This window comes from Nerophis ophidion, linkage group LG16 (assembly GCF_033978795.1).
Source record: "Nerophis ophidion isolate RoL-2023_Sa linkage group LG16, RoL_Noph_v1.0, whole genome shotgun sequence".
Taxonomy (NCBI): domain Eukaryota; kingdom Metazoa; phylum Chordata; class Actinopteri; order Syngnathiformes; family Syngnathidae; genus Nerophis; species Nerophis ophidion.
This window is the reverse complement of record NC_084626.1, coordinates 40,111,862-40,136,877: the sequence shown is the minus strand read 5'-3', so window position 1 is coordinate 40,136,877 and position 25,016 is coordinate 40,111,862. Positions and strand designations below refer to the sequence as shown.

At 40.3% G+C, this 25,016-nt stretch overlaps 1 protein-coding gene across 1 annotated transcript in view; it reads left to right on the top strand.

Moving 5' to 3' along the window:
• Positions 1 to 23,204, top strand: part of kcnb1 (potassium voltage-gated channel, Shab-related subfamily, member 1) — a 142,247-nt gene extending 119,043 nt beyond the window's left edge. Inside the window, exon 3 of the mRNA XM_061875214.1 lies at positions 10,750 to 23,204. Within this exon, the coding sequence (XP_061731198.1) occupies positions 10,750 to 12,582 (1,833 nt within the window). The 3' untranslated portion in view covers positions 12,583 to 23,204. The remainder of the gene's footprint in view (positions 1 to 10,749) is intronic.
• The last annotated feature ends 1,812 nt before the right edge of the window (positions 23,205 to 25,016 follow it).

Genomic DNA, 25,016 nt, shown 5'->3' with positions numbered 1-25,016 from the left:
AAAGAAGCGTGAAGGTATTAAAGAAGATCATGAAAGAAGGAAGGAAGGGGAGAAAGGAGATAAGGAAAGAAAGGACATAAAGAAAGAAAAAGAGAAGGAAATGAGATAAGGAAAGACAAAGGTTGGAAGGAAGGAAGAGGGGAAGATAGAAAAGGAGCTAATGAAATGAGTTAAGGAAGAAAGGAAAGGCAGGAAGGAAGAAGAGGAGGGATGGAGATAAGGGAAGAAGGAAGAAATGAAGGAAAGAAGGGGGATAAGGAAATATGGAAGAAAGACAGGTAGAAAAGGAAATAAGGAATGAAGAAAGATAAGGAAAGAACAAAGGAAAGTAGGAAATGAGACAAGGAAATAATGAAGGATGGAAATAAGGAAAATAGATGAGGAAAGAAAGTAGGAAGGAGAGATGTTAAAGAAAGAAGGAAGGGAAAACAATAATATTAGGACATAAAAAGAAAAGATGGAAGGAATGAAGAAAACGTGACAAGTAAAGTAGGACAGAAGGAAATAAGGAAAGGAGATATGGAAGGGAGAAAGGAAAGGAGATAAGGAAAGAAGGAAGGATTGAATTTAGGAAACAAGATATGTAAGGAAAAAAGACAGGAAGTTGATAAGGGATAAAGGATGGGAGGAAAGGCGGTAGTAAAGGAAATAAGGGAAAAGTGGAGGTATGTAGGTAGGAACAGAGACAAGGAAAGAAGGAAGGAAATGATGTAGAAAAGAAAAATCTAGGAAGGAAAATTTTTTGAAAAGTAGCTAAAGAAGGAAAGAAGGGAGGAAAAGTGATAGGAAGCATAAAGAAGGACAGGTGACAGTGAAGGAAAGGGGGTCGGAAAGGAAAAAAGAAGGCATGGAGAAAAGAAAGAGATGGAGAAAGAAGGGAGGGAAGGAAGAAGGGTATGCAGGGAAATAAGGAAGAAATGAAGATAAGGAAAGAGGAAATGAGTAAGGAAGAAAAGTAGATACAGAATGAAGGATATAAACAAGATAGTGAAGGAAGAAAAGGAGATAAGGAAGTATGGAAAGGAAATATGATAAGGAAACACAGAAGGAAGGAAGATAGAAAGGTCGGAAAGGAAACAAGGAATGAATGAAGATAAGGAACAAATAAAGGTAGAAAGAAAGGAAAGTAGGAAAGGAGAATCAGAAAGGAGGAAGGATGAAAAGTAGATAAGAAATGAAGGAGGGAAGGAAATAAAATATAAGGAAAGAAGGACGGGAGTAAAGGAAATAAGAAGAAAAAAGGAAAGGAGATAAGGAAAGAAAGGATGTACAAAACAATAAGAAAGGAAGGAAAGCAGGGAAGGAAAAAAAGTAGCAAAGGAGATTAAAAAAAGGAGATGATGGTAGGTGCCAAAGCAGATAAGGAAAAGGGAAGAAAGGAAAGAAGGAAAGGAAATAACTGAAGAGGAAATACAGGAAGAAAAAGAGACAAAAAAGAAAGAATGAAGGAAGGTAGGAAAGAAAAGGAAATACTGAAGGAAAGTGGGAAAGGAAATAGGAAATGAAGTATAGGATAAATGTTAGAAAGAAGGAATGAAGTACGATAGCAAAGGAGACATTGAAAGAAGGAATGAAGGAAGTATGTAAAGGAGATAAAGAAAGAAAGAAGGATGAAGGAAGGAAGTATATAATGCAGATAAGGAATGAAGAAAGTTAAGACTAGGAGAAGGCAGGAGATAAGATAAAGGCAGAAAGGTAAAATAATATACAAGGAAGAGAAGAAGGTAGGAAACGAGATAAAGAAAAAAGGTAGGAAATGAGATAAAGGAAGGAAGGTAGTAGGAAAGAGATAAGAAAAGCAGGAAGGAAAGGAGTTAAGGAGCAAAGGAAGATAAGGAATAAAGAAAGGAAGTTATATAGGAAAGAGGACAAGGAAAAAAGAGCGGAAAGAAAGGAGATAAGGAAAGATAAGGAAAGAAGGAAGTAAAGAAGTAAGATAGGAAAGAAGACGACAGGAAAGGAAACAAGGAAGGAAAAAAGTTAGAAAAGAAGATAAGGAAAGATGGAAGGTCTGAATGAAAATAAGGAAGGAAAGAAGATAAGGAACAAAGAAAGAACGGTTCTAAGGAAGAAAGAAAGGTAGTACAGGAAAGAAGGGAGGAAGGAAAGCAAACAGTAAAAGAAGGAAGGAAAAGAGATAAGGAAGAAAGAAAGGAAGTAATAGAGGTAAGGAAGGAAATAAGTAGAAACATGAGATAAGGAAAGATGGAAGGTAACCAAGCAAATGAGGTAGAGAGAAAGTTAGAAAAGGGAGATAAATAAGGAAGGAAGGAAAAGATGAAAAGAAGAAAGGAATGAAGGTAGGAAAGTAGAAAATGAAACTAAAAGAGAATAAATAAGGAAAGGAGATACGATTCCCTCCAACCTTCTCTTAGCTCGTGTCTTTGTTTGCTACTTTGTCTATCTGTATTTCGTGGCACTGACTTTTTCCCCAAGTGCCATTGTTTTGTGTTTCACTGTCCTTTCTTATATTAAAAACATTGTACGCACAAATACGCCTCTTCTGCTTCTGGGGTCATGGAACTGCGGCCTAGGGTGTCCTGGTGCCAAGTGCACATATGGACACCCTTACCTTTGAACATGGTGTTTGTATTGGACAATCTGTGACGAGCACAAAAGTCCAATAACAAAACACCACTCAGGTTCAGATCCGGGCGGCCATTCCTCCCAATCACACTTCTCCAGGTCTCACTGTTATTGCCAATATGAGCGTTGAAGTCCCCCAGTAGAACGAGGGAATCACCCGGGAGAGCACTCTCCAGTACTCCCGCGAGTGAATCCAAAAAATGATGGGTACTCTGACCTGCCGCTTGGCGCGTAAGCACAGACAACAGCCAGGATCCTTCTCCCTACCCGAAGGCGGAGGGATATTCCCTCTCGTCCACTGGGTAGAATTCCAACGTGCAGGCTTTGAGCCGGGGGGCAACAAGAATTGCCACCCCAGCCTGTCGCCTCTCATTGCTGGCAACGCCAGAGTGGAAGAGAGTCCAGCCCCTCTCGAGACAACTGGTTCCAGAGTCCATGCTGTGCGTCGAAGTGAGTCTGACTACATCGAGCCAGAACTTCTCCACCTCGCGCACTAGCTCAGGCTCCTTCCCCCCCAGCGAGGTGACGTTCCACGTCTCAAGAGCTAGCTTATGTAGCCGAGGATCGGATCGCCAAGTGCCCTGCCTTCGGCTTCCGCCCAGCTCACAATGCACCCAACCTCTATGGCCCCTGCTATTGGTGGTGAGCCCATTGGAGGGCGGACTCACGCTGCCTCTTCGGGCTGTGCCCAGCCGGGCCCGATGGGGACAGGCGCTCACCATCGTGCCCCACCGCCTGTCCTGGCTCCAAAGGGGGGCCCCGGTGACCCATGTCCGGGCGAGAGAAATCCGGGTCCTTTGATTGTATTTTTCATAGCAGTAGGTTAGCTGCTCATTGTCGGATCCCTCACCTAGGACCAGTTTGTCTTGGGAGACCCTACCAGGGGGCATAAAGCCCCCGGACAACATAGCTCCTAGGATCATTGGGACACGCAAACTCCTCTACCACGTTAATGTGGCAGCTCAGAGAGGAGTAACTTTATTACTTATAAATAATTAAAACCGTAAAGTAATTTGACAATGAGCTCTGAGTATGTGCTTTTACTGCCATTGAGTGTCTGGCTTTATGTCTAGGTAGGAAGATAGAAAAAGAAAGAACGAAATATTGAAGAAGTGGGTAAGGAGCTGGGGGAAAGAGTGGGATGGAAGGAAGGAAGGAAGGAAGGAAGAAGTGAAGTAGATGAGTAGAGAAGGAAGGGAGGAAAATAAATAAGGAGAGACAATAGGGAGAAAGAAAATAAAGGATATATGGAAGGAAGAAAAGGAAGTAATGAGGGAAGGAAGGAAAAAAGGGTGAATGTTATTTCTTTGTAAAAAGCTTTAAAACTTTGCCACTTTTGCCACAACTTTTTGAAAAAGCTGCTGCAAATTCAGCCGTTTTAGGTTGCAACATTCTTTGTGTCATTAAATATTTTCCGAGACGTGATTTTTTTAATGTACGAACTTTGGTCGCATGACAAAAATACTAGCGCAAATAATGAGTTAAGAATATTTGTCATTATTTCAAGAAGAGATAGTGCAGGTGTACATAATAAAGAATCCTTCCCAGCTTCTCTCATCCAAGGAGAAGAGCAGGAAATAAATAATATAATAAACAGATGGATTAATAATCATTATTCATGTCTGCCTCGTTGCTATGGTAACAGAATCCCCTGCTCTGATTGGTGCTCGGTTAGGTTGCCTTTTTTGTTTGTTCACCGGCGGGAGTGAACAAATGATTATTATGTTGTCAAAGCTCTGCTGTCAATCAATCAATTTTTCACACCTCTGTTCATTTCCTCCTGAAAATGTATAATATTGTATTATTATAAGATCATTTAAAAGCCTTGTGTTTGTTTTGACTTCCTGTTGATAATTCACAGCTCATCTTGGACACAGGAAATTAAAATTTGATGTTCCAGCGTTCGGTTGTCATCGGACAGATGGGAAAATACCACAAGATTATATCTTCATATTTCAAATTGACTTTTGTTGTCTTCTTATTGAATATTATACCTACTTATGAAATAAAATATGTATATATCAATAAGTTATGTATCATATTAACATTTGCATTCATACTTTCATTCATTCACTCACTATTTATTGATGAGTAATGATGAAACATGTTATGTTTATTCTATGGAGTTCTGTCCATGAAGCAATGATCTTGCAAGAGGTTTAAAAGATGTACAAAAATGATGCCATGTCGCATATTTGCAGAGAAAATATGACTTATTTCTAATAAACGATTGTTTTTCCTGATTTTCGGAATACCTATGAAACATTTATTTTATATATGCTGTTTGGATTACTCGTATTTCTACTACCATCCTACATTGCAACCCTGACTTACATACAAATTAATAATAGATGAGGTGCCCAAAGTGCGACTCGAGGGCCATTCATGGCCCTCAGCTGGTTCTTCTTGTCCTATTAATAATGTTCTACAATGTTCCCTTGAAACTATTCTATCAAAATAACAAAATGGTAATGAGGAAAACGAGGATATATAGATCCTTTTTTTAGCATAACTTTGTATTTAGAAGGTTTGACATAAATCAATTCATATATACAGTATATATATATATATATATATATATATATATATATATACAGTATATATATATATATATATATATATATATATATATATATATATATATATATATATATATATATATATATATATATATATATATATACACACATACATATATATACACATTAAATATACATACATATATATAATCCTCTCTGAGCTGCCCACCTTAACGTGGTAGAGGAGTTTTGTGTCCCAATGATCCTAGGAGCTATGTTGTCCGGGGACTTCTATGCCCCCTGGTAGGGTCTCCCAAGGCAAACTGGTGCTAGGTGAGGGATCAGACGAGCAGCTCGAAGACCTCTATGAATAACACAAGAAAAGGACTCAGATTTCCCTCGCCCGGACGCGGTTCACCGGGGCCCCCCCTCTGGAGGCAGGCTTGGAGGTGGGGCATGATGGCGAGCGCCTGGTGGCCGGGCCTGTCCCCATGGGGCCCGGCCGGGCTCAGCCCGAAGAGGCAACGTAGGTCCGTCCTCCGATGGGCTCACCACCCATAGCAGGGGCCATAGAGGTCGGGTGCAATGTGAGCTGGGCGGCAGCCGAAGGCAGGGCACTTGGCGGTCCGATCTTCGGCTACATAAGCTAGCTCTTGAAACGTGGAACGTCACCTCACTGGGGGTTAAGGAGCCTGAGCTAGTGCGCAAGGTGGAGAAGTTCCAGCTCGATGTAGTCAGACTCACTTCGACGCACAGCATGGATTCTGGAACCAGTTCTCTCGAGAGGGGCTGGACTCCCATCCACACTGGCGTTGCACGCAGTAAGAGGCGACGAGCTGGGGTAGCAATTGTTGTTGGCCCCCGGGTCCTAGCCTGTACATTGGAGTTCTACCCAGTGGACGAGAAGGTAGCCTCCCTCCGCGTTCGGGGAACGGGTGCTGACTGTTTGTGCTTACGCACCAAACAGCAGTTCAGAGTACCCACCCTTTTTGGATATACTCGAGAGAGTACTGGAAAGTGCGCCCCCGGGTGATTCCCTTGTCCTACTGGGGGACTTGCAGCCCTTTGAGACACTAGTGATTTAGGGCTATATAAGTAAACATTGATTGATTGATTGACTTCAACGCTCATGTTGCCAACGACAGTGAAACCTGGAGAGGCGTAATTGGGAAGAATTTCCGCCCGGATCTGAACCCGAGTGGTGTTTTGTTATTGGACCTTTGTGCTCGTCACGGAGAGTCCATAACGAACACCATGTTCAAACATAAGGGTGTCCATATGTGCACTTGGCACCAGGACACCCTAGACCGCAGTTCCATCATCGACTTTGTAGTTGTGTCATCGAATTTGCGGCCTCATGTTTTGGACACTCGGGTGAAGAGAGGGGTGGAGCTTTCAACCGATCACCACCTGGTGGTGAGTTGGCTTCGATGGTGGGGGAGGATGCTGGACAGACCTGCCAGACCCAAATGCAATGTGAGGGTTTGCTGGGAACGTCTGGCAGAGTCTCCTGTCAGAGAGAGTTTCAATTCCCACCTCCGGAAAAACTTTGAACATGTCACGAGGGAGGTGCTGGACATTGAGTCCGAGTGGACCATGTTCCGCACCTCTATTGTCGAGGCGGCTGACTGGAGTTTTGGCCGCAAGGTAGTTGGTGCCTGTCGTGGCGGTAACCCTCGAACCTGTTGGTAGACACCGGCGGCGAGGGATGCCGTCAAGCTGAAGAAGGAGTCCTATCAGGTTCTTTTGGCTCATAGGACTCTGGAGGCAATGGACAGGTACCGACAGGCCAAACGGTGTGCAGCTTCAGCGGTCACAGAGGCAAAATCTCGGACATAGGAGGAGTTCGTAGAAGCCATGGGAACGACTTCCGGACGGCTTCGAAGCGATCCTGGACCACCATCCGCCGCCTCAGGAAGGGTAAGCAGTGCACTGTCTACTCGGTGTATTGTGCGAATGGTGTTCTCCTGACCTCGACTGCAGATGTTGTGGATCGGTGGAAGGAATACTTCGAAGACTTCCTCAATCCCACCAACACGTCTTCCTATGAATAAGCAGTGCCTGGGACATCTGTGGTGGGCTCTCCTATTTCTGGGGCTGGGGTTGCTGAGGTAGTTAAAAAGCTCCTCGGTGGCATGAGATCCGCCTTAAGGCTCTGGATGCTGTGGGGCTGTCTTGGTTGACAAGACTTTGCAGCATCGCATGGACATTGGGGGCGGTACCTCTGGATTGGCAGACCGGGTGGTGGTCCCTCTCTTTGAGAAGGGGGGACCAGAAGGTGTGTTCCAACTATCGTGGGATCACACTCTTTAGCCTTCTCCGTAAGGTCTATTCAGGTGTACTGGAGAGGAGGCTACGCCGGATATTCGAACCTCGGATTCAGGAGGAACAGTGTGGTTTTCGTCCTGGTCGTGGAACTGTGGACCAGCTCTATACTCTCGGCAGGGTCTTTGAGGGTGCATGGGAGTTTGCCCAACCAGTCTACATATGCTTTGTGGACTTGGAGAAGGCATTCGACCGTGTCCCTCGGGATGTCCTGTGGGGGGTGCTCAGTGAGCATGGGGTATCGGACTGTCAGATTGTGGTGGTTCGCTCCCTGTACGATCAGTGTCAGAGCTTCGTCTGCATTGCCGGCAGTAAGTCGGACACGTTTCCAGTGAGGGTTGGACTCCGCCAAGGCTGTCCTATGTGACCGATTCTCTTCATAACTTTTATTGACAGAATTTCTAGGCGCAGTCAAGGCGTTGAGGGGTTCCGGTTTGGTGGCCGTGGGATTAGGTCTCTGCTTTTTGCAAATGATATGGTTCTGATGGCTTCATCTGGCCGGGATTTTCCGCTCTCACTGAATCGGTTCGCTTGTGTGAAGCGACTGGAATGAAAATCAGTACCTCCAAGTCCGAGTCCGTGGATCTCGCCCGGAAAATGGTGGAATGCCATCTCCGGGGTGGGGAAAAGATCTTGCCCTAAGTGGAGGAGTTTTGTTCACGAGTGAGGGGAAGAGTGGATTGAGAGATTGACAAGCTGATCGGTGCGGCGTCTTCAGTAATGCGGACGTTGTATTGATCTGTTGTGGTGAAGAAGGAGATGAGCCGGAAGGCAAAGCTCTCAATTAACCGGTCGATCTACGTTCCCATCCTGACCTATGGTCATGAGCTTTGGGTAGTGACCGAAAGGACAAAATCACGGGTACAAGCGGTCGAAATGAGTTTCCTCCGCCGGTTGGCGGGGCTCTCCCTTAGAGATAGGCTGAGAAGCTCTGCCATCCGGTAGGAGCTCAAAGTAAAGCCGCTGCTCCTCCACATCGACAGGAGCCAGATGAGGTGGTTCGGGCATCTGGTCAGGATGCGACCCGAACGCTTCCCTAGGGAGGTGTTTCGGGCACGTCCAAGCAGTAGGAGGCCACAGGAAAGACCCAGGACACGTTGGGAAAATTATGTCTCCCAGCTGGCCTGGGAACGTCTCGGGATCCCCCGGTAAGAACTGGACGAAGTGGCTGGGGAGAGGAAAGTCTGGGCTTCCACACTTAGGCTGCTGCCCCCGCGACCTGACCTCGGATAAGCGGAAGAAGATGGATGGATGGATGGACATATATATACACATACACACATATATATTCATACACATACATAAATGCATACACATATATATATATATATATATATATATATATATATATATATATATATATATATATATATATTTAAATATATATATATATATATACATACACACACACATATATATACATAGGCCCTGCGATGAGGTGGCGACTTGTCCAGGGTGTACGCCGCATATATATATATATATATATATATATATATATATATATATATATATATATATATATATATATATATGTACGTATATATATATATTAGGGCTGCAAATCTTTGGGTGTCCCACGATTCGATTCAATATCGATTCTTGGGGTCACGATTCGATAATATGTTTTTTTTCGATTCGATTTGATTCGATTCTCAATTCAAAAATGCTATTTTTCTGATTCAAAACGGTTCCGTATTCGTTCAATACATAGGATTTCAGCAGGATCTATCCCAGTCTGCTGACATGCTAGCAGAGTAGATTTTTTTTAAAAAAGCTTTTAAAATTGTAAAGGACAATGTTTTATTAAATTATTGCAATAGTTTAAATTTGTTTTAACTATTAAATGAACCAAAAATATGACTTATTTTATCTTTGTGAAAACATTGGACACAGTGTGTTGTCAAGCTTATGAGATGCAATGCAAGTGTAAGCCACTGTAAGACATTTTTTATAAATGCCTAATGATAATGTAAATGAGGGATTTTTAATCACTGCTATGCTGAAATTATAACTCATATTGATACTGTTGTTGATAATATTCATTTTTGTTTCACTACTTTTGGTTTTTTCTGTGTCGTGTTTGTGTCTTCTCAATTGCTCTGTTTATTGCAGTTCTGAGTGTTGCTGGGTCAGGTTTGGTTTTGGAATTGAATTGCATTGTTATGGTATTGATGTGTCGTGGTTTGTTGGATTGATAAAAAAAAATTAAAATAATTTTCTCTTTTTTTAAATAATAAAAAAATAAATGTTTATAAAAATGAGAATCGATCCTAAATCGCACAACCTATTCGAATCGATTTGTGTATATATATATATATATATATATATATATATATATATATATATATATATATATATATATATATATATATATATATATATATATATATATATACTGTATACCACAATGTGATCCAGCGAAAAAAAAAAAAACCCACCCGTGACCCCAAAAGAGACAAGCAAAATGGATGGATGGATGGATAAAGAGAATATATGTCGACATCAGACAATTGAAAGCAGGTGTAGATATAGCCAGCCATATAAACATATCAGGAGCAGATGTACTGTAGATATAGAGGTTATAGAGCAGGTGTACATATAGACATTTAATGAACAGGTGTAGCTATAGACATAATAATAATAATAATAATGGATTATATTTTTATCGCGCTTTTCTATTGTTATATACTCAAAGTGCTCACAGAGAAGTGGGAACCCATCATTCATTCACACCTGGTGGTGGCAAGCTACATCTGTAGCCACAGCTGCCCTGGGGTAGACTGACGGAAGCGTGGCTGCCAGTTTGCGCCTACAGCCCCTCCGACCACCACCAATCATTCAATCATCATTCATTCACCCGTGTGAGCAGCACCGGGGGGAAAGGTTGAAGTGTCCTGCCCAAGGACACAACGGCAACGACTTTGATGTCCATAGGTCGGAAGCGAACCTGAAACCCTCAGGTTTGCGGCACGGCCGCTCTACCCACTACGCCATGCCGCCCTTATAAGGATCAGGTGTATATATATAGACATGATAGAGCAGGTGTAGATATAAATATATCAGGGACAGGTGGAGATATGGACTTAAATACATATCAGGAGCAAGTGTAGATAGACATTATAGAGACTGAGTAGATATAGACATATAGACTTTATAGAGCAAGTGTAAGTATAGACATGTGGATATATCAGAAAGGTGTAGTTACAGACGTTATAAAGCAGGTATAGATAAAGACATATTGACAGTATAGAGCAGGTGTAGTTATAGACAGAATTAACTACAGTCAATTTGTTGACCTAATTTGTGTAATGTCTTTCAGATCCTGGCCATCATCTCCATCCTCTTTATTGTGTTGTCTACCATCGCCTTGTCCCTCAACACTCTACCAGAGCTTCAGGACACAGATGAGTTCGGTCAGTCCACTGACAATCCTCAGCTGGCCCACGTGGAAGCAGTGTGCATCGCCTGGTTCACCATGGAGTATCTTCTCCGCTTCCTCTCATCGCCCAACAAGTGGAAGTTCTTCAAAGGTCCTCTGAACGTCATCGACCTGCTGGCCATTCTGCCTTACTATGTCACCATCTTCTTGACGGAATCCAACAAGAGCGTGTTGCAGTTTCAGAATGTGCGTCGCGTTGTCCAAATATTTCGGATCATGCGAATCCTTCGTATTCTGAAGCTCGCTCGCCACTCCACAGGGCTTCAGTCTCTAGGCTTCACCCTCAGGAGAAGCTACAACGAGCTGGGCCTGCTCATTCTATTCCTGGCCATGGGCATCATGATCTTTTCCAGTCTAGTGTTCTTTGCAGAGAAGGATGAGGAGGACACCAAGTTTAAAAGCATTCCGGCTTCTTTCTGGTGGGCGACCATCACAATGACCACAGTCGGTTATGGAGACATCTACCCAAAGACTCTGCTGGGCAAGATAGTAGGGGGTTTGTGCTGCATAGCTGGAGTGCTGGTGATAGCGCTCCCCATTCCAATCATTGTCAACAACTTCTCTGAGTTCTACAAGGAGCAGAAGAGACAAGAAAAAGCTCTGAAACGCAGAGAAGCCCTGGAGAGAGCAAAGAGAAATGGTAGCATTGTCTCCATGAACTTGAAGGAGGCGTTTGCCCGTAGTGCAGAACTGATGGACGTGGTGGTGGAAAAGAATGAGAGGTCTCATGATAACCACCTCTCACCCAATCGTTGGAAGTGGACGCCGAAGAGAGCAACATCAGAAACCAGTTCCAACCGCTCCTTCAACACGCAACACTTAGGATCGCCTGAGAAGAATCAGGACTGCAGTCCTCAAAAGTTGAACGTTCATAAGCTGGAGGAGATGTACGCCCAAATGGCCAAGACTCAGTCACAGCCAAACCTCAACGCTAAAAACAGAGCTTCCAGGGTCGGAAAGTCAAGAGATGAGATCGAGCTTGGCGCCATGCAGGATCACCGTCCATCAATGATGGCAACCAGAGAAGGCGTCAGCGACATGAAGAGTCTGTCCAGCATCGACAGCTACATCAGCTGCGCTACCGACTTCCAGGAGAACCTGCGATACCCTCAGAGTTCACCGTTGGACCTTTGCCATAGTAACAGTCCGACTGTAACTTGGTCACAGCACACCTTCGGTGCGCCCACAATGACACCCACCACTGTCACCAAACCCTCCTGCTCGGAAAATGCGAGAAAATTCTTATTCTCCAGCAACGCATCAAGAAGCTTCTTCTCCAAGGAAAGCTGCCGCAACGACAAGGCGTCCGGACCGTCGCCGCTGTCGGACAACTCCGTCCTGTCTGACCACTCTTTGCTCAGCCCCCAAGTGTCCGTCTACACAACAGCCAGCAGCAGGACCCCGCCCAAGTCTCCAGAGAGTGCCGCCTTGGCCCCCACCGTCTTCACCTTCCACGACTCTTCGATCAGCAAGTACATCGACGCTGACACGGACGATGACGAGCACCTGCGAGACATCTCTGGCGCCAGTCCCACGGATCGCCTGCTGAGCGGCTCCAGTCCAAAGCGCAGCATTAACATCAACTACCAACGAGGAAGCAACCATCTAGAAGCAGCACACAAGATGCTGGCACAAAACTGCCTGTTCCCGCGTGAGGGAACGTGCGGACTTCCTCACGAGAACCATGTGGGACCAGAGGTGGGACGCAGGTAAAAAAAATAAATCAAAATACTTTGGACAAAAGCCACTGAGTGTTGAGGTTGGAACTACGAAGAAGAATGTTCTGGAAACATCCAACCAGAGACACAAAGTCTCACCTTATGAACATGAAAACCACAGAGGACGACTCTGGGAGTAAAACTAAGAACTTCACTGCCCCTTTTCGACTCATTCCAATTATTCCGCAAGACAGAAATGTAGCCAGCAGGTCACATGACGATCGCACGACATGTGCTTGTTAAGTCCTCTCTACCCACAAAACACTTTTTGTAGTCTTAACGATCCAGGAGAGCTAAAAAACCTTCAAGCGGCTTCTTCTCGCTCTTCATTCCCAAACCTGGCCTTAGTCATCTTCATCTGTGGATGTGAGCGTGCATGTGAGGATGACTGCCGAAGGACGATAATTCATGTAAAGATTGTCCAAGCTGATTTATTTTTTATAGCTAAGAGCAAAGTAGATTTGTCATAATCAACGCTAACGGTTGCTAAGGCTTCGAATACGAGATCATTCGTCTGAAGCTTCAGTATTTTGTCACATGACATTTCAACACCATCACTGTTAGCTGAGTCGTTCATGTAACATGACGGAAATAACAGTTCTTTATTGTTTTTATATTTAACAATACGCACACAGGCCACTTTATTAGGTACACCTGCACAATTCAATATAGTGGTCGACTCGATGCAGCGCAAGCTCTGAAGGTGTCAGGAAGTGTTGTTTACCAAATTTCTACTACTTAAGTACACACTTGAAATTACACATTTGAATCATGTCATAACATCATATTAATTAGGAGGATGCCACCTTGTGGACAGAGGGAAAACAACAAGCTTCTTCTTCCTTGTAATTCAGGACAAACACGCCAAATGTACAAAAAAACAACTAAAAATATCAAATCATTTCAAGTGTAATCAAATGGATGATTGTATGAAATGCACTTTATAAAATAACAATGCTCACTTTTGATCATGAATCTGTTGTGTACATTTGGCATCTCGATTAGATCATTAAAATATTGCAAACAAGCGTTAGTATCATATAACAAGTTACATAGATATATTAAGTATCATATAACAACTTACATAAATATATTAATAGCGACTGGTCCAGGGTGTGGCCTGCCTTCCGCCCGAATACAGCTGAGACAGGCTCCAGCACCCCCCCCCGCAACACCGAAAGGGACAAGCGGTAGAAAATGGATGGATATATGAATTATATTATAAATACATGTTTTACCAGCTGCCTATCTACTGTTACATACTCTCTGTTACACATTTCAAAACTGGAAGTGAATAAACTATCCATATAGACAAGAAAAAAGGTAGAATTAATTAGGTTTTGCTTCTCTGCTCCTTATAAAAAATGTTGGATTGTTGAAGTTTGATTTACTGCAATGCCCGATAAAACTAATACACTAATACATAACTTCATGCTGCGACTACACTTACAGCACTAAGTGTTTTCGCCATTATTGCAGAGTTTTCGATTAATTTCTGTAAAGAAAGTATTTAGTGGCTGAATACTAACCATATCTTCTGGACTATACAGCGCACCTGGATATAAGCCGCACCCACTACATTTTAGAAGAAAACCTATTTTTCCATTTATTAGCCGCACTTGACTATAAACTGCTGATAGATACTCTGTGAAATGAGGTATTTAGATTTTGTAAAGTTCATTTACATACCTTAATTGTTTCCAAACTGTGTCTGTAACACAGCAGTATCAGGAGTCGTCTGAACAGGATTCATCGTCATGGACCCACTAAACAGACTCAATGAGTCTACGGTGACGTTTGGGTGAATTTACAAAACTGAAACAATACAAAGAGAATGCCATTGTTGGTTAATAATACTAATAAAAACATTTGTACTTGTGTTAGCATGGTAGCTAGAGCTAACAACGCTAGCTTCATTACATTACCATAGCACATACAAATATGCACGAAAACACTATGACAGACATTACACATGGGACGGTTTAGTAAGTAAAAAATTGTTTTAGTTATGCTGTAAAACTTACAAACGTTGCTGGGAGTCGGATAGAAACGAATAGAAACTCTGTAGAAGACTGAACTGTACTCCAGTAAGTTTGAAAAAAAGTCTAAATAGAAGGGTAATGCAGCACCTGCAGCACCTGCAGTGAGCAATTTCGTCCAAAAGATGGCGCCACAGCACACACAATAAAACACTTATTCTGTTTTGTTTTTTTGTTTTTTTAATAACTGTTTACTTCATGCACAACCTTAAAGGCCTACTGAAACCCACTACTACCGACCATACAGTCTGATAGTTTATATATCAATGATGAAATATTAACATTGCAACACATGCCAATACGGCCGGGTTAGTTTACTAAATTGCAATTTTAAATTTCGTGCGAAGTATCCTGTTGAGAACGTCGCGGTATGATGACACGTGCGCGTGACGTAATGGATTGTAGCAGACATTTTGATCCTGCACCGATCACAGCTATAAGTAGTCTGCTTTAATCACATAATTACACAGTATTCTGGACATCTGTGTTGCTGAATCTTTTGCAATTTGTTCAATGAATTATGGAGATGTCAAAGAAGAAAAATGTAGGTAGGAAGCGGTGAATTGCAGCCGCCTTTAGCAACACAAACACTAACGGTGTTTCCTAGTTTTTATTCGGCTCTTACCGTAGACATGAGCGGAGAGGATGCGTCGTTTCTCCTGCAGCTGTGGACTCTCTTGCCTCCTCCCACCAGCCGCCACCGACCGTTGGATGCTTACTCCGTAGAAGGGGAAAAAAAAATCTCAGCCCGGCTGCCTTGACTCGTCAAGAAACGTGGCTTACCTCGGAAACACTGGCGGTCACCATACTCGTGGCCAAACCCCTCCGACTTTCAGGTACCATATAATCTCACTAAAACGCTAGTCCTTCACTGTCACTTTCCTCATCCACAAACCTTTCATCCTCGCTCAAATTAATGGGGAAATCGTCGCTTTCTCGGTCCGAATCGCTCTCTTTGCTGATGGCCATGATTATAAACAATGTGAGGATGTGAGGAGCTCCACAACCCGTGACTTCACGCGCACATCGTCTGCTACTTCCGGTACAGGCAAGGCTTTTTTATTAGCGAACAAAAGTTGCGAACTTTATCGTCGATGTTCTCTACTAAATCCTTTCAGCAAAAATATGGCAATATCGCAAAATGATCAAGTATGACAGAATGAACCTGCTATCCCCGTTTAAATAAGAAAATCACATTTCAGTAGGCCTTTAAAAGCATTTAGTGTATTGGTATATGGGATTAAACTGTGGAATAGATTCAGTAAAGAATCTAAACAATATACTATCATGAGCCAGTTTAAGAAACGGTAAAAGCAGATGTTTTTTACTAATTATACTAAAGAACTGTTGAAGCACAGTGACTAATATTACAATCATATACTCATTGTGGTACTGGTTAGAATATGAATGAGTTCCTCTTTACTCTAATTTAATCCTGAATTATTTTCACTTTTGTATATCTCGCTTCCTTTTATTTTTGTTTTTATTTTTATCTCTGCTGCTTTCGGCACAGTGGTGGGACCGGACAAACCTTGCCTTTTCTCACACCTTTTTGACGGTTAATCATTTAATAGCTGTCCATCAGCGAAGAAAAATACATAAATGAGCTGCACGGTTTCACAAACCGCAGGGTTCAAAGCCTAGGAAAAAAGTAGCTGTTTATAATCCGAAATTTACAGTACATACATTTAACATTTTTTATAAGTCCTCCACATGGGTTTCACACACATTTTTAAACTTCAATAGGTACTTAAATAATGTATTTAAATATAAATGTACTTAATGGTACTTAAGTATCCATGATGTAGTAGTAGTAAGTGAACTGTGAAGTGTGGCGGGCAAACTGTTCGACACAAACACTGTATGTGCTAAAAAGTATTTAGATTGCAAAACTATTTTTCAAATGATTTGATCAAGTTACAGCGCCATGAGCTTAACTTCATAAATTATTGTGAAAACAAGGTGTCACCAAAATTAAATTACTACTCCACTTTAACTTTTAGACAATGTAAGTCCACATTTAACGGTTAATAATGAATAGGTTTGTGTTCTCTGACTAATTTCACTTGATCAAAACTTTTCTAACATTCCATAAGAATGTAGGATTCCTGCGGATATCGTATTATTCGATCAATATTTGCATCGGCGGATACTTTAGGCTGTGATATCGGTATCGTTTAGGTGGGAAAAGTTGTATTGAGACACAATTATGAGTAAAAATATTTGTAAAATTGTTATATTTTGGAAAAACTGCCTTAAAGCTGGGAACAACGGATCGAGCAGATAAATACAAAAATAGATACTGTACCTCATCAAGCATTTCAGCTTTTAAAAAAAGGAAAAGGCGTAAATGTGATCTGCGTTTGTGTAGGTGTACCTAATGATGTGGCTTAATCTAAACCCACCAGCTGATCATCACTAAAGTTTAAACAGTAGCAAATGTTCAGCATGCATTGGCCTGCTTTTGAGCGATGGAAAGTACAGTAGGAGGCTGTACTGTGGGTGATAATAATGATGATATTGTACAGTCAAATTAAGGATGTATACATCATTGTATTGATTATTTGTACTCATTTCAACTGCACATGAGCTGTAACACAATAACACACACAAACTGAAACATACAATACTGTACATGCAGATACAGTGTATATACATATATACATGTATGCATACATTTAAAGGGGAACATTATCACCAGACCTATGTAAGCGTCAATATCTGCCTTGATGTTGCAGAAAAAAGACCATAAGTTTTTTTAACCGATTTCCGAACTCTAAAAGGGTGAATTTGGCGATCTAAACGCCTTTCAATTGTTCGCTGTCGGAGCGATGACCATTTTCTCAAACACATTACACACACAAGTCAATTTAACTCTGTTATTTTACGTTGTTTCGACTGTTTTCCGTACCTTTGAGACATCATGCCTCGTCATTGTGTTGTCGGAGTGTGTAACAACACGATCAGTGACGGTTTCAAGTTAATTTACGTGGAGTGTGCATCGATTAGCACGGCCTGCTAATCGATGCTAACATGCTATTTAGGCTAGCTGTATGTACATATTGCATCGTTATGCCTCATTTGTAGCTATATTTGCATCCAGCCTTTCCCTCCACCCACATTTAATGCCAAACAAACGCATACCAATCGACAGATTTAAGTTGCACCAGTGTCAAAAGATGCGAAAGTCCCTCGTTTGGTCTGCACATTTTACCGGCGATTTTACGACAGACACGGCACAGAGATGTGTGGATATCCTGCGACACTCAAAGCAGATGCATTTCCAACGATAAAGTCAACAAAATCACAATGGTGAGTTTTATTGATGTTATTGACTTATGTGCTAATCAGACATATTTGGTCGCGGCATGACTGCCAGCTAATCGATGCTGACATGCTATTTAGGCTAGCTGTGTGTACATTTGTAGCTATATTTGCATCCAGCCTTTCCCTCCACCCACATTTAATGCCAAACAAACACTTACCAATCGACGGATTTAAGTTGCTCCAGTGGTCAAAAGTAGCAATCGTTGGTTAGAAGGCGATCGCCGAATAGCTTTAATGGCTATTCGCTCAATAGCTTCAGTTTCTTTTTCAATTTCGTTTTCGCTATCTGCCTCCAAACTCCAACCATCCGTTTCAATACATGCGTAATCTGTTGAATCGCTTATGCCGCTGAAATCCGAGTCTGAATCCGAGCTAATGTCGCTATATCTTGCTGTTCTATTCGTCATGTTTGCTTGTATTGGCATCACTATGTGACGTCACAGGAAAATGGACGGTGTATTTACAGATAGCGAAAATCAGGCACTTTAAAGCCTTTTTTCGGGATATTCAATGATGGGTAAACTTTGGAAAAAAACTTCGAAAAATAAAATAAGCCACTGGGAACTGATTTTTATTGGTGTTAACCCTTCTGAAATTGTGATAATGTTCCCCTTTAAATATGTATGTATGCTATATATACAGTATACCTGCTTCTAAGTCGGTATACCTAGATGCAGACAGTCGCCATGGCTTGGTTGCCATGGTGACCGTTGTTCAGCCTGTTCATTGGGGTAGGAAGGTCTGACGTCCTGTACAAGAACACACATGCACACACATGTGTCTATGTCCCGTTTATGTAGCACACTTTGAATTGTGTTTCTTCGTCACACAGCAATATTCAAATAAATATTGTGGTATTAGGAGAGTAATGATGCACTTTAATGTCTCATGCATCAAAAAATGCCTTTAAAGACGTACAGCCCTTTAAGAGAAACCAGTAAAGATGCATATAATTTACCAGAACCATGAAAACAATGACATCTCACATTGTGTCTTGTTTTTTTTTTTGAGTACATTGAAGAGTGCTTGAATGTGAAAGGAATAACAATGAGTGTGTAACTCTGCGTATGTGTTTGTGTGTTCGAGAGTTACAGTGAAGGATAGTGTGACTCAAAAAAAAAAAATCATGTCTAAGCCTCCCCACATTGATGGCATCCCAGTGAAGTACTAATAAATATAGTACATACTATATATAAATATGAATTATTTTTGTACCCCTCATCTTTGTGGCGCCCCTTGAAGAATGTCACTCTCAGCAATTAGTAATGTTAAAAGCAGCAACTATTGTGTGTCCATTTTTATTCAAGCACAAACTGAATGCAACTAATAATTTCTGAAAACGTTTAGCTGGAAATGACACAAAGTAGCAATAAAGTTACTTTTTATACATTTACAAAAAGATCCATTCTAAACATGGACCACATGCAGCAGCTTGAGAAAAATTAAGAAACATAAAAGCTTTTGTTTTTCAATTTGTCTATTAATTTTTTATCCGCTAACTTAGTTATGTAAAAACTATGAACTCATATTCACTTCTTAATGTGAAGTAAGGTGAAGAAAAAGCAGCAGCTTCAAAACATGAAGAAAAGCTTATTTTCCCGACATGCTAAGCTAAGATAAAAGGATTTGTTTTATTGATACTTTTAAATATTAAACACATTCTGGGGTGAACAGAAATGATGCAGCAGAAAAACTTTTTTTCAGGAAGTTGTGGATAATAATAATCAGAATATTAATAGGTTCGGATTATATTCCCCTCCGTGATCAGTAGATATATCTGTAATGAGAAAGAATAACATGATTGTATAAAACTTGTTTTTTCATACTGAAGAAAAGAAAAATCTTTAAAATAGTTGTTTTAGTGTAAAATTAATACCTTGAACAACTTCTTAGTCGTTTGTTGCTTTTTTTGTTTCATTTTCAAGCTAAAAGAAAATTAATGGAATGTTTGTTTTTCCGATCAATTGAATACTTGATGAAAAAGCACACACATTCCCACTAATGTATGAAAATAACAATGTATTTCATTTCCAACAAAGAAAGGTAATATTTCATAAGTATAACATATCATTAAGACCATCTTATTGATGATAACCCATAGTACTTATTCATGATAAATACTTCTGTCATTCACCTTGATTTTCACAGACTTCTAATGCATGAATTCTATGTGCAAAAGTCAAGGCCAGTGTATGTTCAACATTTTATTGATTACTGAAGATTACCAATCAGTTTCATCATTTTTTGTCCAATCACAGAAACAGTCAGGGATTATTTGATGACAATCAATATTTCAATAAAACATGTTTTGTCACATGAATTTGAAAACATTTTACACAAAATAGCACTAAATAACATATATATTATTATTATATCATACTCTGCATTTTATTTCAAGTAACCAAAATCACATCTTTAGTTTTCCACTGATTTTGTTGCACAATCTTATCAAATGTTTCTTGCTACTTAATGAACATATATTATCGTTTCAGATTTGAATTATTCTGTTAAATTTGGCGACATAAAAACTACATTCATGTTCCGGATATGACATTGTTTAAGGTGACTTTATAGCCCACACTCAAGAGCAGAAAAAGTGAAATGTTACAGATTTGAAACGTTCAAAACTTTTAGGCTGCACTCACACTTTGCTGCGCTTGAGATGAACCCTGGTGCGTAACGCTTAGTTTGGTCGAGTGCGCACCAAACAAGCCGACTGACACCGCTTGAGAGACGTCTCTTGGTCCGCTTGTAAGGGGAACTCTGGTGCGGTTTGCTTCACTCAAGGTCAAATGCGAAGGCTAAACAGACCAAAGACATGGAGAAGTGTTAAAATGACAGACATGAAAAATGTATGTGCGTGCGACAACTCTGTCAAAGTATTTTTAGTAGGTTTTCATGAAAGCCAAGATGCTAAATGAATTAAAAAAAAAGCACTTGGATGCTTTTAGAAATCCTGAATCCAGATGGTGATCAGGATCAGCCCTTAAATCGGACCACTCGTTTGCTGAAGTTTTATCAAAATCCATCCATGTACTTTTGTGTTACATTGCGGACTAACAAAACCCAGTGAATACGTGACCTCATGGAAGGTTAAATTAAATTATGTTTGTGTTGGCTGCAAGAAGGTTCGCTCTTTGCATTGCTCTCAGCACCTTTGTTTTGTAGCGGAATGCAATCAAGGGAGTGAAGCTTCTTGTCACTCATTCACTTTCTTTCTTGTTTCTCGTTTCTGACATTCCCCGAATGTTTTATGAAAATCCTCTCATTACGTCGCTCTACGATTTAAACCTGGATTATGCTTGTTGCCTTCTTTTGTCCTAAATGAACCATACAAATTAAAGAGAGGATTATCAAATAAATCCAATTTCATAATTACAACGCTCACTTATTGCAAATGTTAAGAAATCAGAAAACGTCAAGCTGGCAGGGGGTTTTTTGGTGGATCGAACCGGTGTAGCGTTTATAGCTCTGTGGCCTAGTGCAGTGCTTTTCAACCTTTTTTCAGTGATGTACCCCCTGTGAACATTTTTTTAATTCAGGTACCCCCTAATCCGAGAAAAGCATTTTTGGTTGAAAAAAACAGATAAAGAAGTAAAATACAGCACTATGTCATCAGTTTCTGATTTATTAAATTGTATAACAGTACAAAATATTGCTCATTTGTAGTGTTCTTTCTTGAACTATTTGGAAAAGAAAAAAACTAAAAACTTGTTGAATAATAAACAATTGATTCAATTATCAATCAATCAATCAATGTTTATTTATATAGCCCTAAATCACAAATGTCTCAAAGGACTGTACAAACCATTACGACTACGACATCCTCAGAAGAACCCACAAATTATAAATAAAGATTTCTACACATAGAAGTAATCATCAACTTAAAGTGCCCTCTTTGGGGATTGTAATAGAGATCCATCTGGATTGATGAACTTAATTCTAAATAATTCTTCACAAAAAAAATAAATCTTTAACATCAATATTTATGGAACATGTCCACAAAAAATCTAGCTGTCAACACTGAACTTTATTGCATTTCTTTTCACAGTTTATGAACTTACATTCATATTTTCTTGAAGTATTATTCAATAAATATATTTATAAAGGATTTTTGAAATGTTGCTATTTTAGAATATTTTTAAAAAATCTCACGTACCCTTTGGCATACCTTCCAGTACCCCCAGGGGTACGCGTACCCCCATTTGAGAACCACTGGCCTAGTGGTTAGAGTTTTCACCCTCAGATCGGTAGGTCAGGAGTTCAAACCTTAGTCACACCAAAGACTATAAAAATGGGACCCATTACCTCCTTGCTTGGCAGTCACCATTAAAGGTTGAAATTGGGGGTTAAATCACCAAAAATGATTACTGAGCGAGGCCACCTCTGCTGCTCACTGCTCCCTCACCTCCCAGGGGGGATCAAGGGTGATGGGTCAAATGCAGAAAACAAATTCACCACACCTAGTGTGTGTGTGACAATCATAGGTACTTTAACTTTAAATTATTGTCAATAACTACATTTTTAATTACCCGCAAATAACCGATTTACTGTATTTGAGTTATGTAATATTCATTCAATCAAGTCGTCGTGTTTATCGCAGACTTTGAGAGATGTGAACGCTATCACGTAACAAGTTTGTTTTGTAAAATGTTAGCAGCAGCTAAAGTGTGAACGCAGCCTACTTTCCATTATAGCCCATTAAAGTACAGGATGTATTGTAATGTACTGTATACAGTACAGTAGAATACAGAGCGTAGTGTATTGTACAATATAATACAGTACCATGTGTATAGTGGTGTACTATGCAGTGCAGTGCATACAGTACATTATAGTCCATCTTTCCAGGAGAAGCGAAAAGAAAAAGCATGAAGTGAAAAGAAAAAGTGACAACATAACTTCTATTTTTCTACGCGTTAAAGCTCTCAGTGGAATCCAGCCCAACTTTGCCTAAGCCATCAGTCTTTGTAAAAAAAAGAAAGTACAAAGATGGAAGAAAACTCTTCTAAAATGTTGTTTGTAGGTCCCAGCTTTTCTGTTTTGTACAAACCAAGACAATACATTTCTACCCGTTGACTTTCTATGCTGTAGTTTGTGTATCAATGTGTTGTTGCTGCATGTCGTATTGTTGTGGCCGCTGATGACTCACACGGCGCCATCTTGTCTTGTAAGGAACTTAAAAAGTGTGTCAACGTCCTCAAATGTTTCTATTTCTCCTCCCGACGAAATAAAGCAGATCACTTTACATTTTCATCGGCCACGTCTGACTTTCTTTGTTGTCTTGGCAACAATGACAATGAATTCCTGCACCATGAGGAGGAAGAGGGTGGTCATGGAGACGAAGGTAAGGTCATTGGGACAGAAACCACTGAGATGCTGCCTCCTGCTGGGCGGGTGAAGGACTGCTTCAACATTCTGAGCCGCAAGATTGTCACCATCTAGTGCAGTGGTACTCAACCTTTTTTCAGTGATGTACCCCCTGTGAACACTTTTTTAATTCAAGTACTCCCTTAATCAGAGCGAAGCATTTTTGGTTAAAAAAAAGAGAGATAAAGAAGTAAAATACAGCACTATGTCATCCGTTTCTGATTTATTAAATTGTATAACAGTGCAAAATATTGCTCATTTGTAGTGGTCTTTCTTGAACTATTTGGAAAAAAAGATATAAAAATAACTAAAAACTTGTTGAAAAGTAACAAGTGATTAAATTATAAATAAAGATTTCTACACATAGAAGTAATTATCAACTTAAAGTGCCCTCTTTGGGGATTGTAATAGAGATCCATCTGGATTCATGAACTTAATTCTCAACATTTCTTCACAAAAAAAGAAATCTTTAACATCAATATTTATGGAACATGTCCACAAAAAATCTAGCTGTCAACACTGAATATTGCTTTGTTGCATTTCTTTTCACAGTTTATGAACTTACATTCATATTTTGTTGAAGCATTATTCCAAAAATATATTTTTAAACGATTTTTGAATTGTTGCTATTTTTCAATAAATATATGTATAAAGGATTTTTGAATTGTTGCTATTTTTAGAATTTTTTTTTTTTAAATCTCATGTACCCCTTAGCATACCTTCAAGTACCCCCAGGGGTACACGTACCCTCATTTGAGAACCACTGATCTAGTGGAAGTCAAATGTTCGTCTGTTCATCCATCCATTTTCTACCACTTGTCCCTCTCAAAGTAGCTGGTGCCTATCCCAGCTACACTCAGGCGGAAGGCAGTGTACAACCTGAACAAGTCGCCACCTCATCTCAATCATATGACAGTTTTGTTATTGCAATATTACTACTAAAAATAAAGATGTATTACTTTAATAATATAACTAATAGTTTTAATCCTTGCAGTATAGCAAACTAAAAAATTTGAAATGTGTTCAAGAAAGTATAAAACTTTAAAACATAAACAAATTAGATAAATTATAGTTGTGATGAGGTGGCGACTTGTCCAGGGTGTACGAATGCAGCTGGGGTAGGCTGTAGCATCCCCCGAGATCCCAAAAAGGACAAGCTGTACAAAATGGATGGATGGATAGTTGTGATGAGGTGGCGACTTGTCCAGGGTGTACTCGGCCTTCCACCCAAATGCAGCTGGGATAGGCTACAGCCATCTGCCCCCCCCCCCCCCCCCCCCAACCCCGAGAGGACCAAGGGGTAGAAAATAGATGGATGGATTGATAAATTGTATTATTGCAATAGCTCAAAAAAATAATTGTTACATTTTGTAGGTATAAAAGCTTTCTTACAAAAGCAATACAGCCTAGTTGTGTAACATTACAACTTTAAAATAATTTGGGGGATGATAAACTTTTTGACAATTTAATTTCCTTTTTTGTTCTGACCATCATATACCGTTTCTAAATAATGATGTGTCCAGCCATTATGTTTAAGTAGTCAACATACCAGGGGAAAAAATACATTTAAATGATTTAACTAACATATTATCACAAATGTTAGACCTGCCAACAAGCAATATTAATGACATTGCAAAATCACACACCAAAGTAGTGTTCACTATTAAATACAAAATAGATGGACAAAAATAAATTG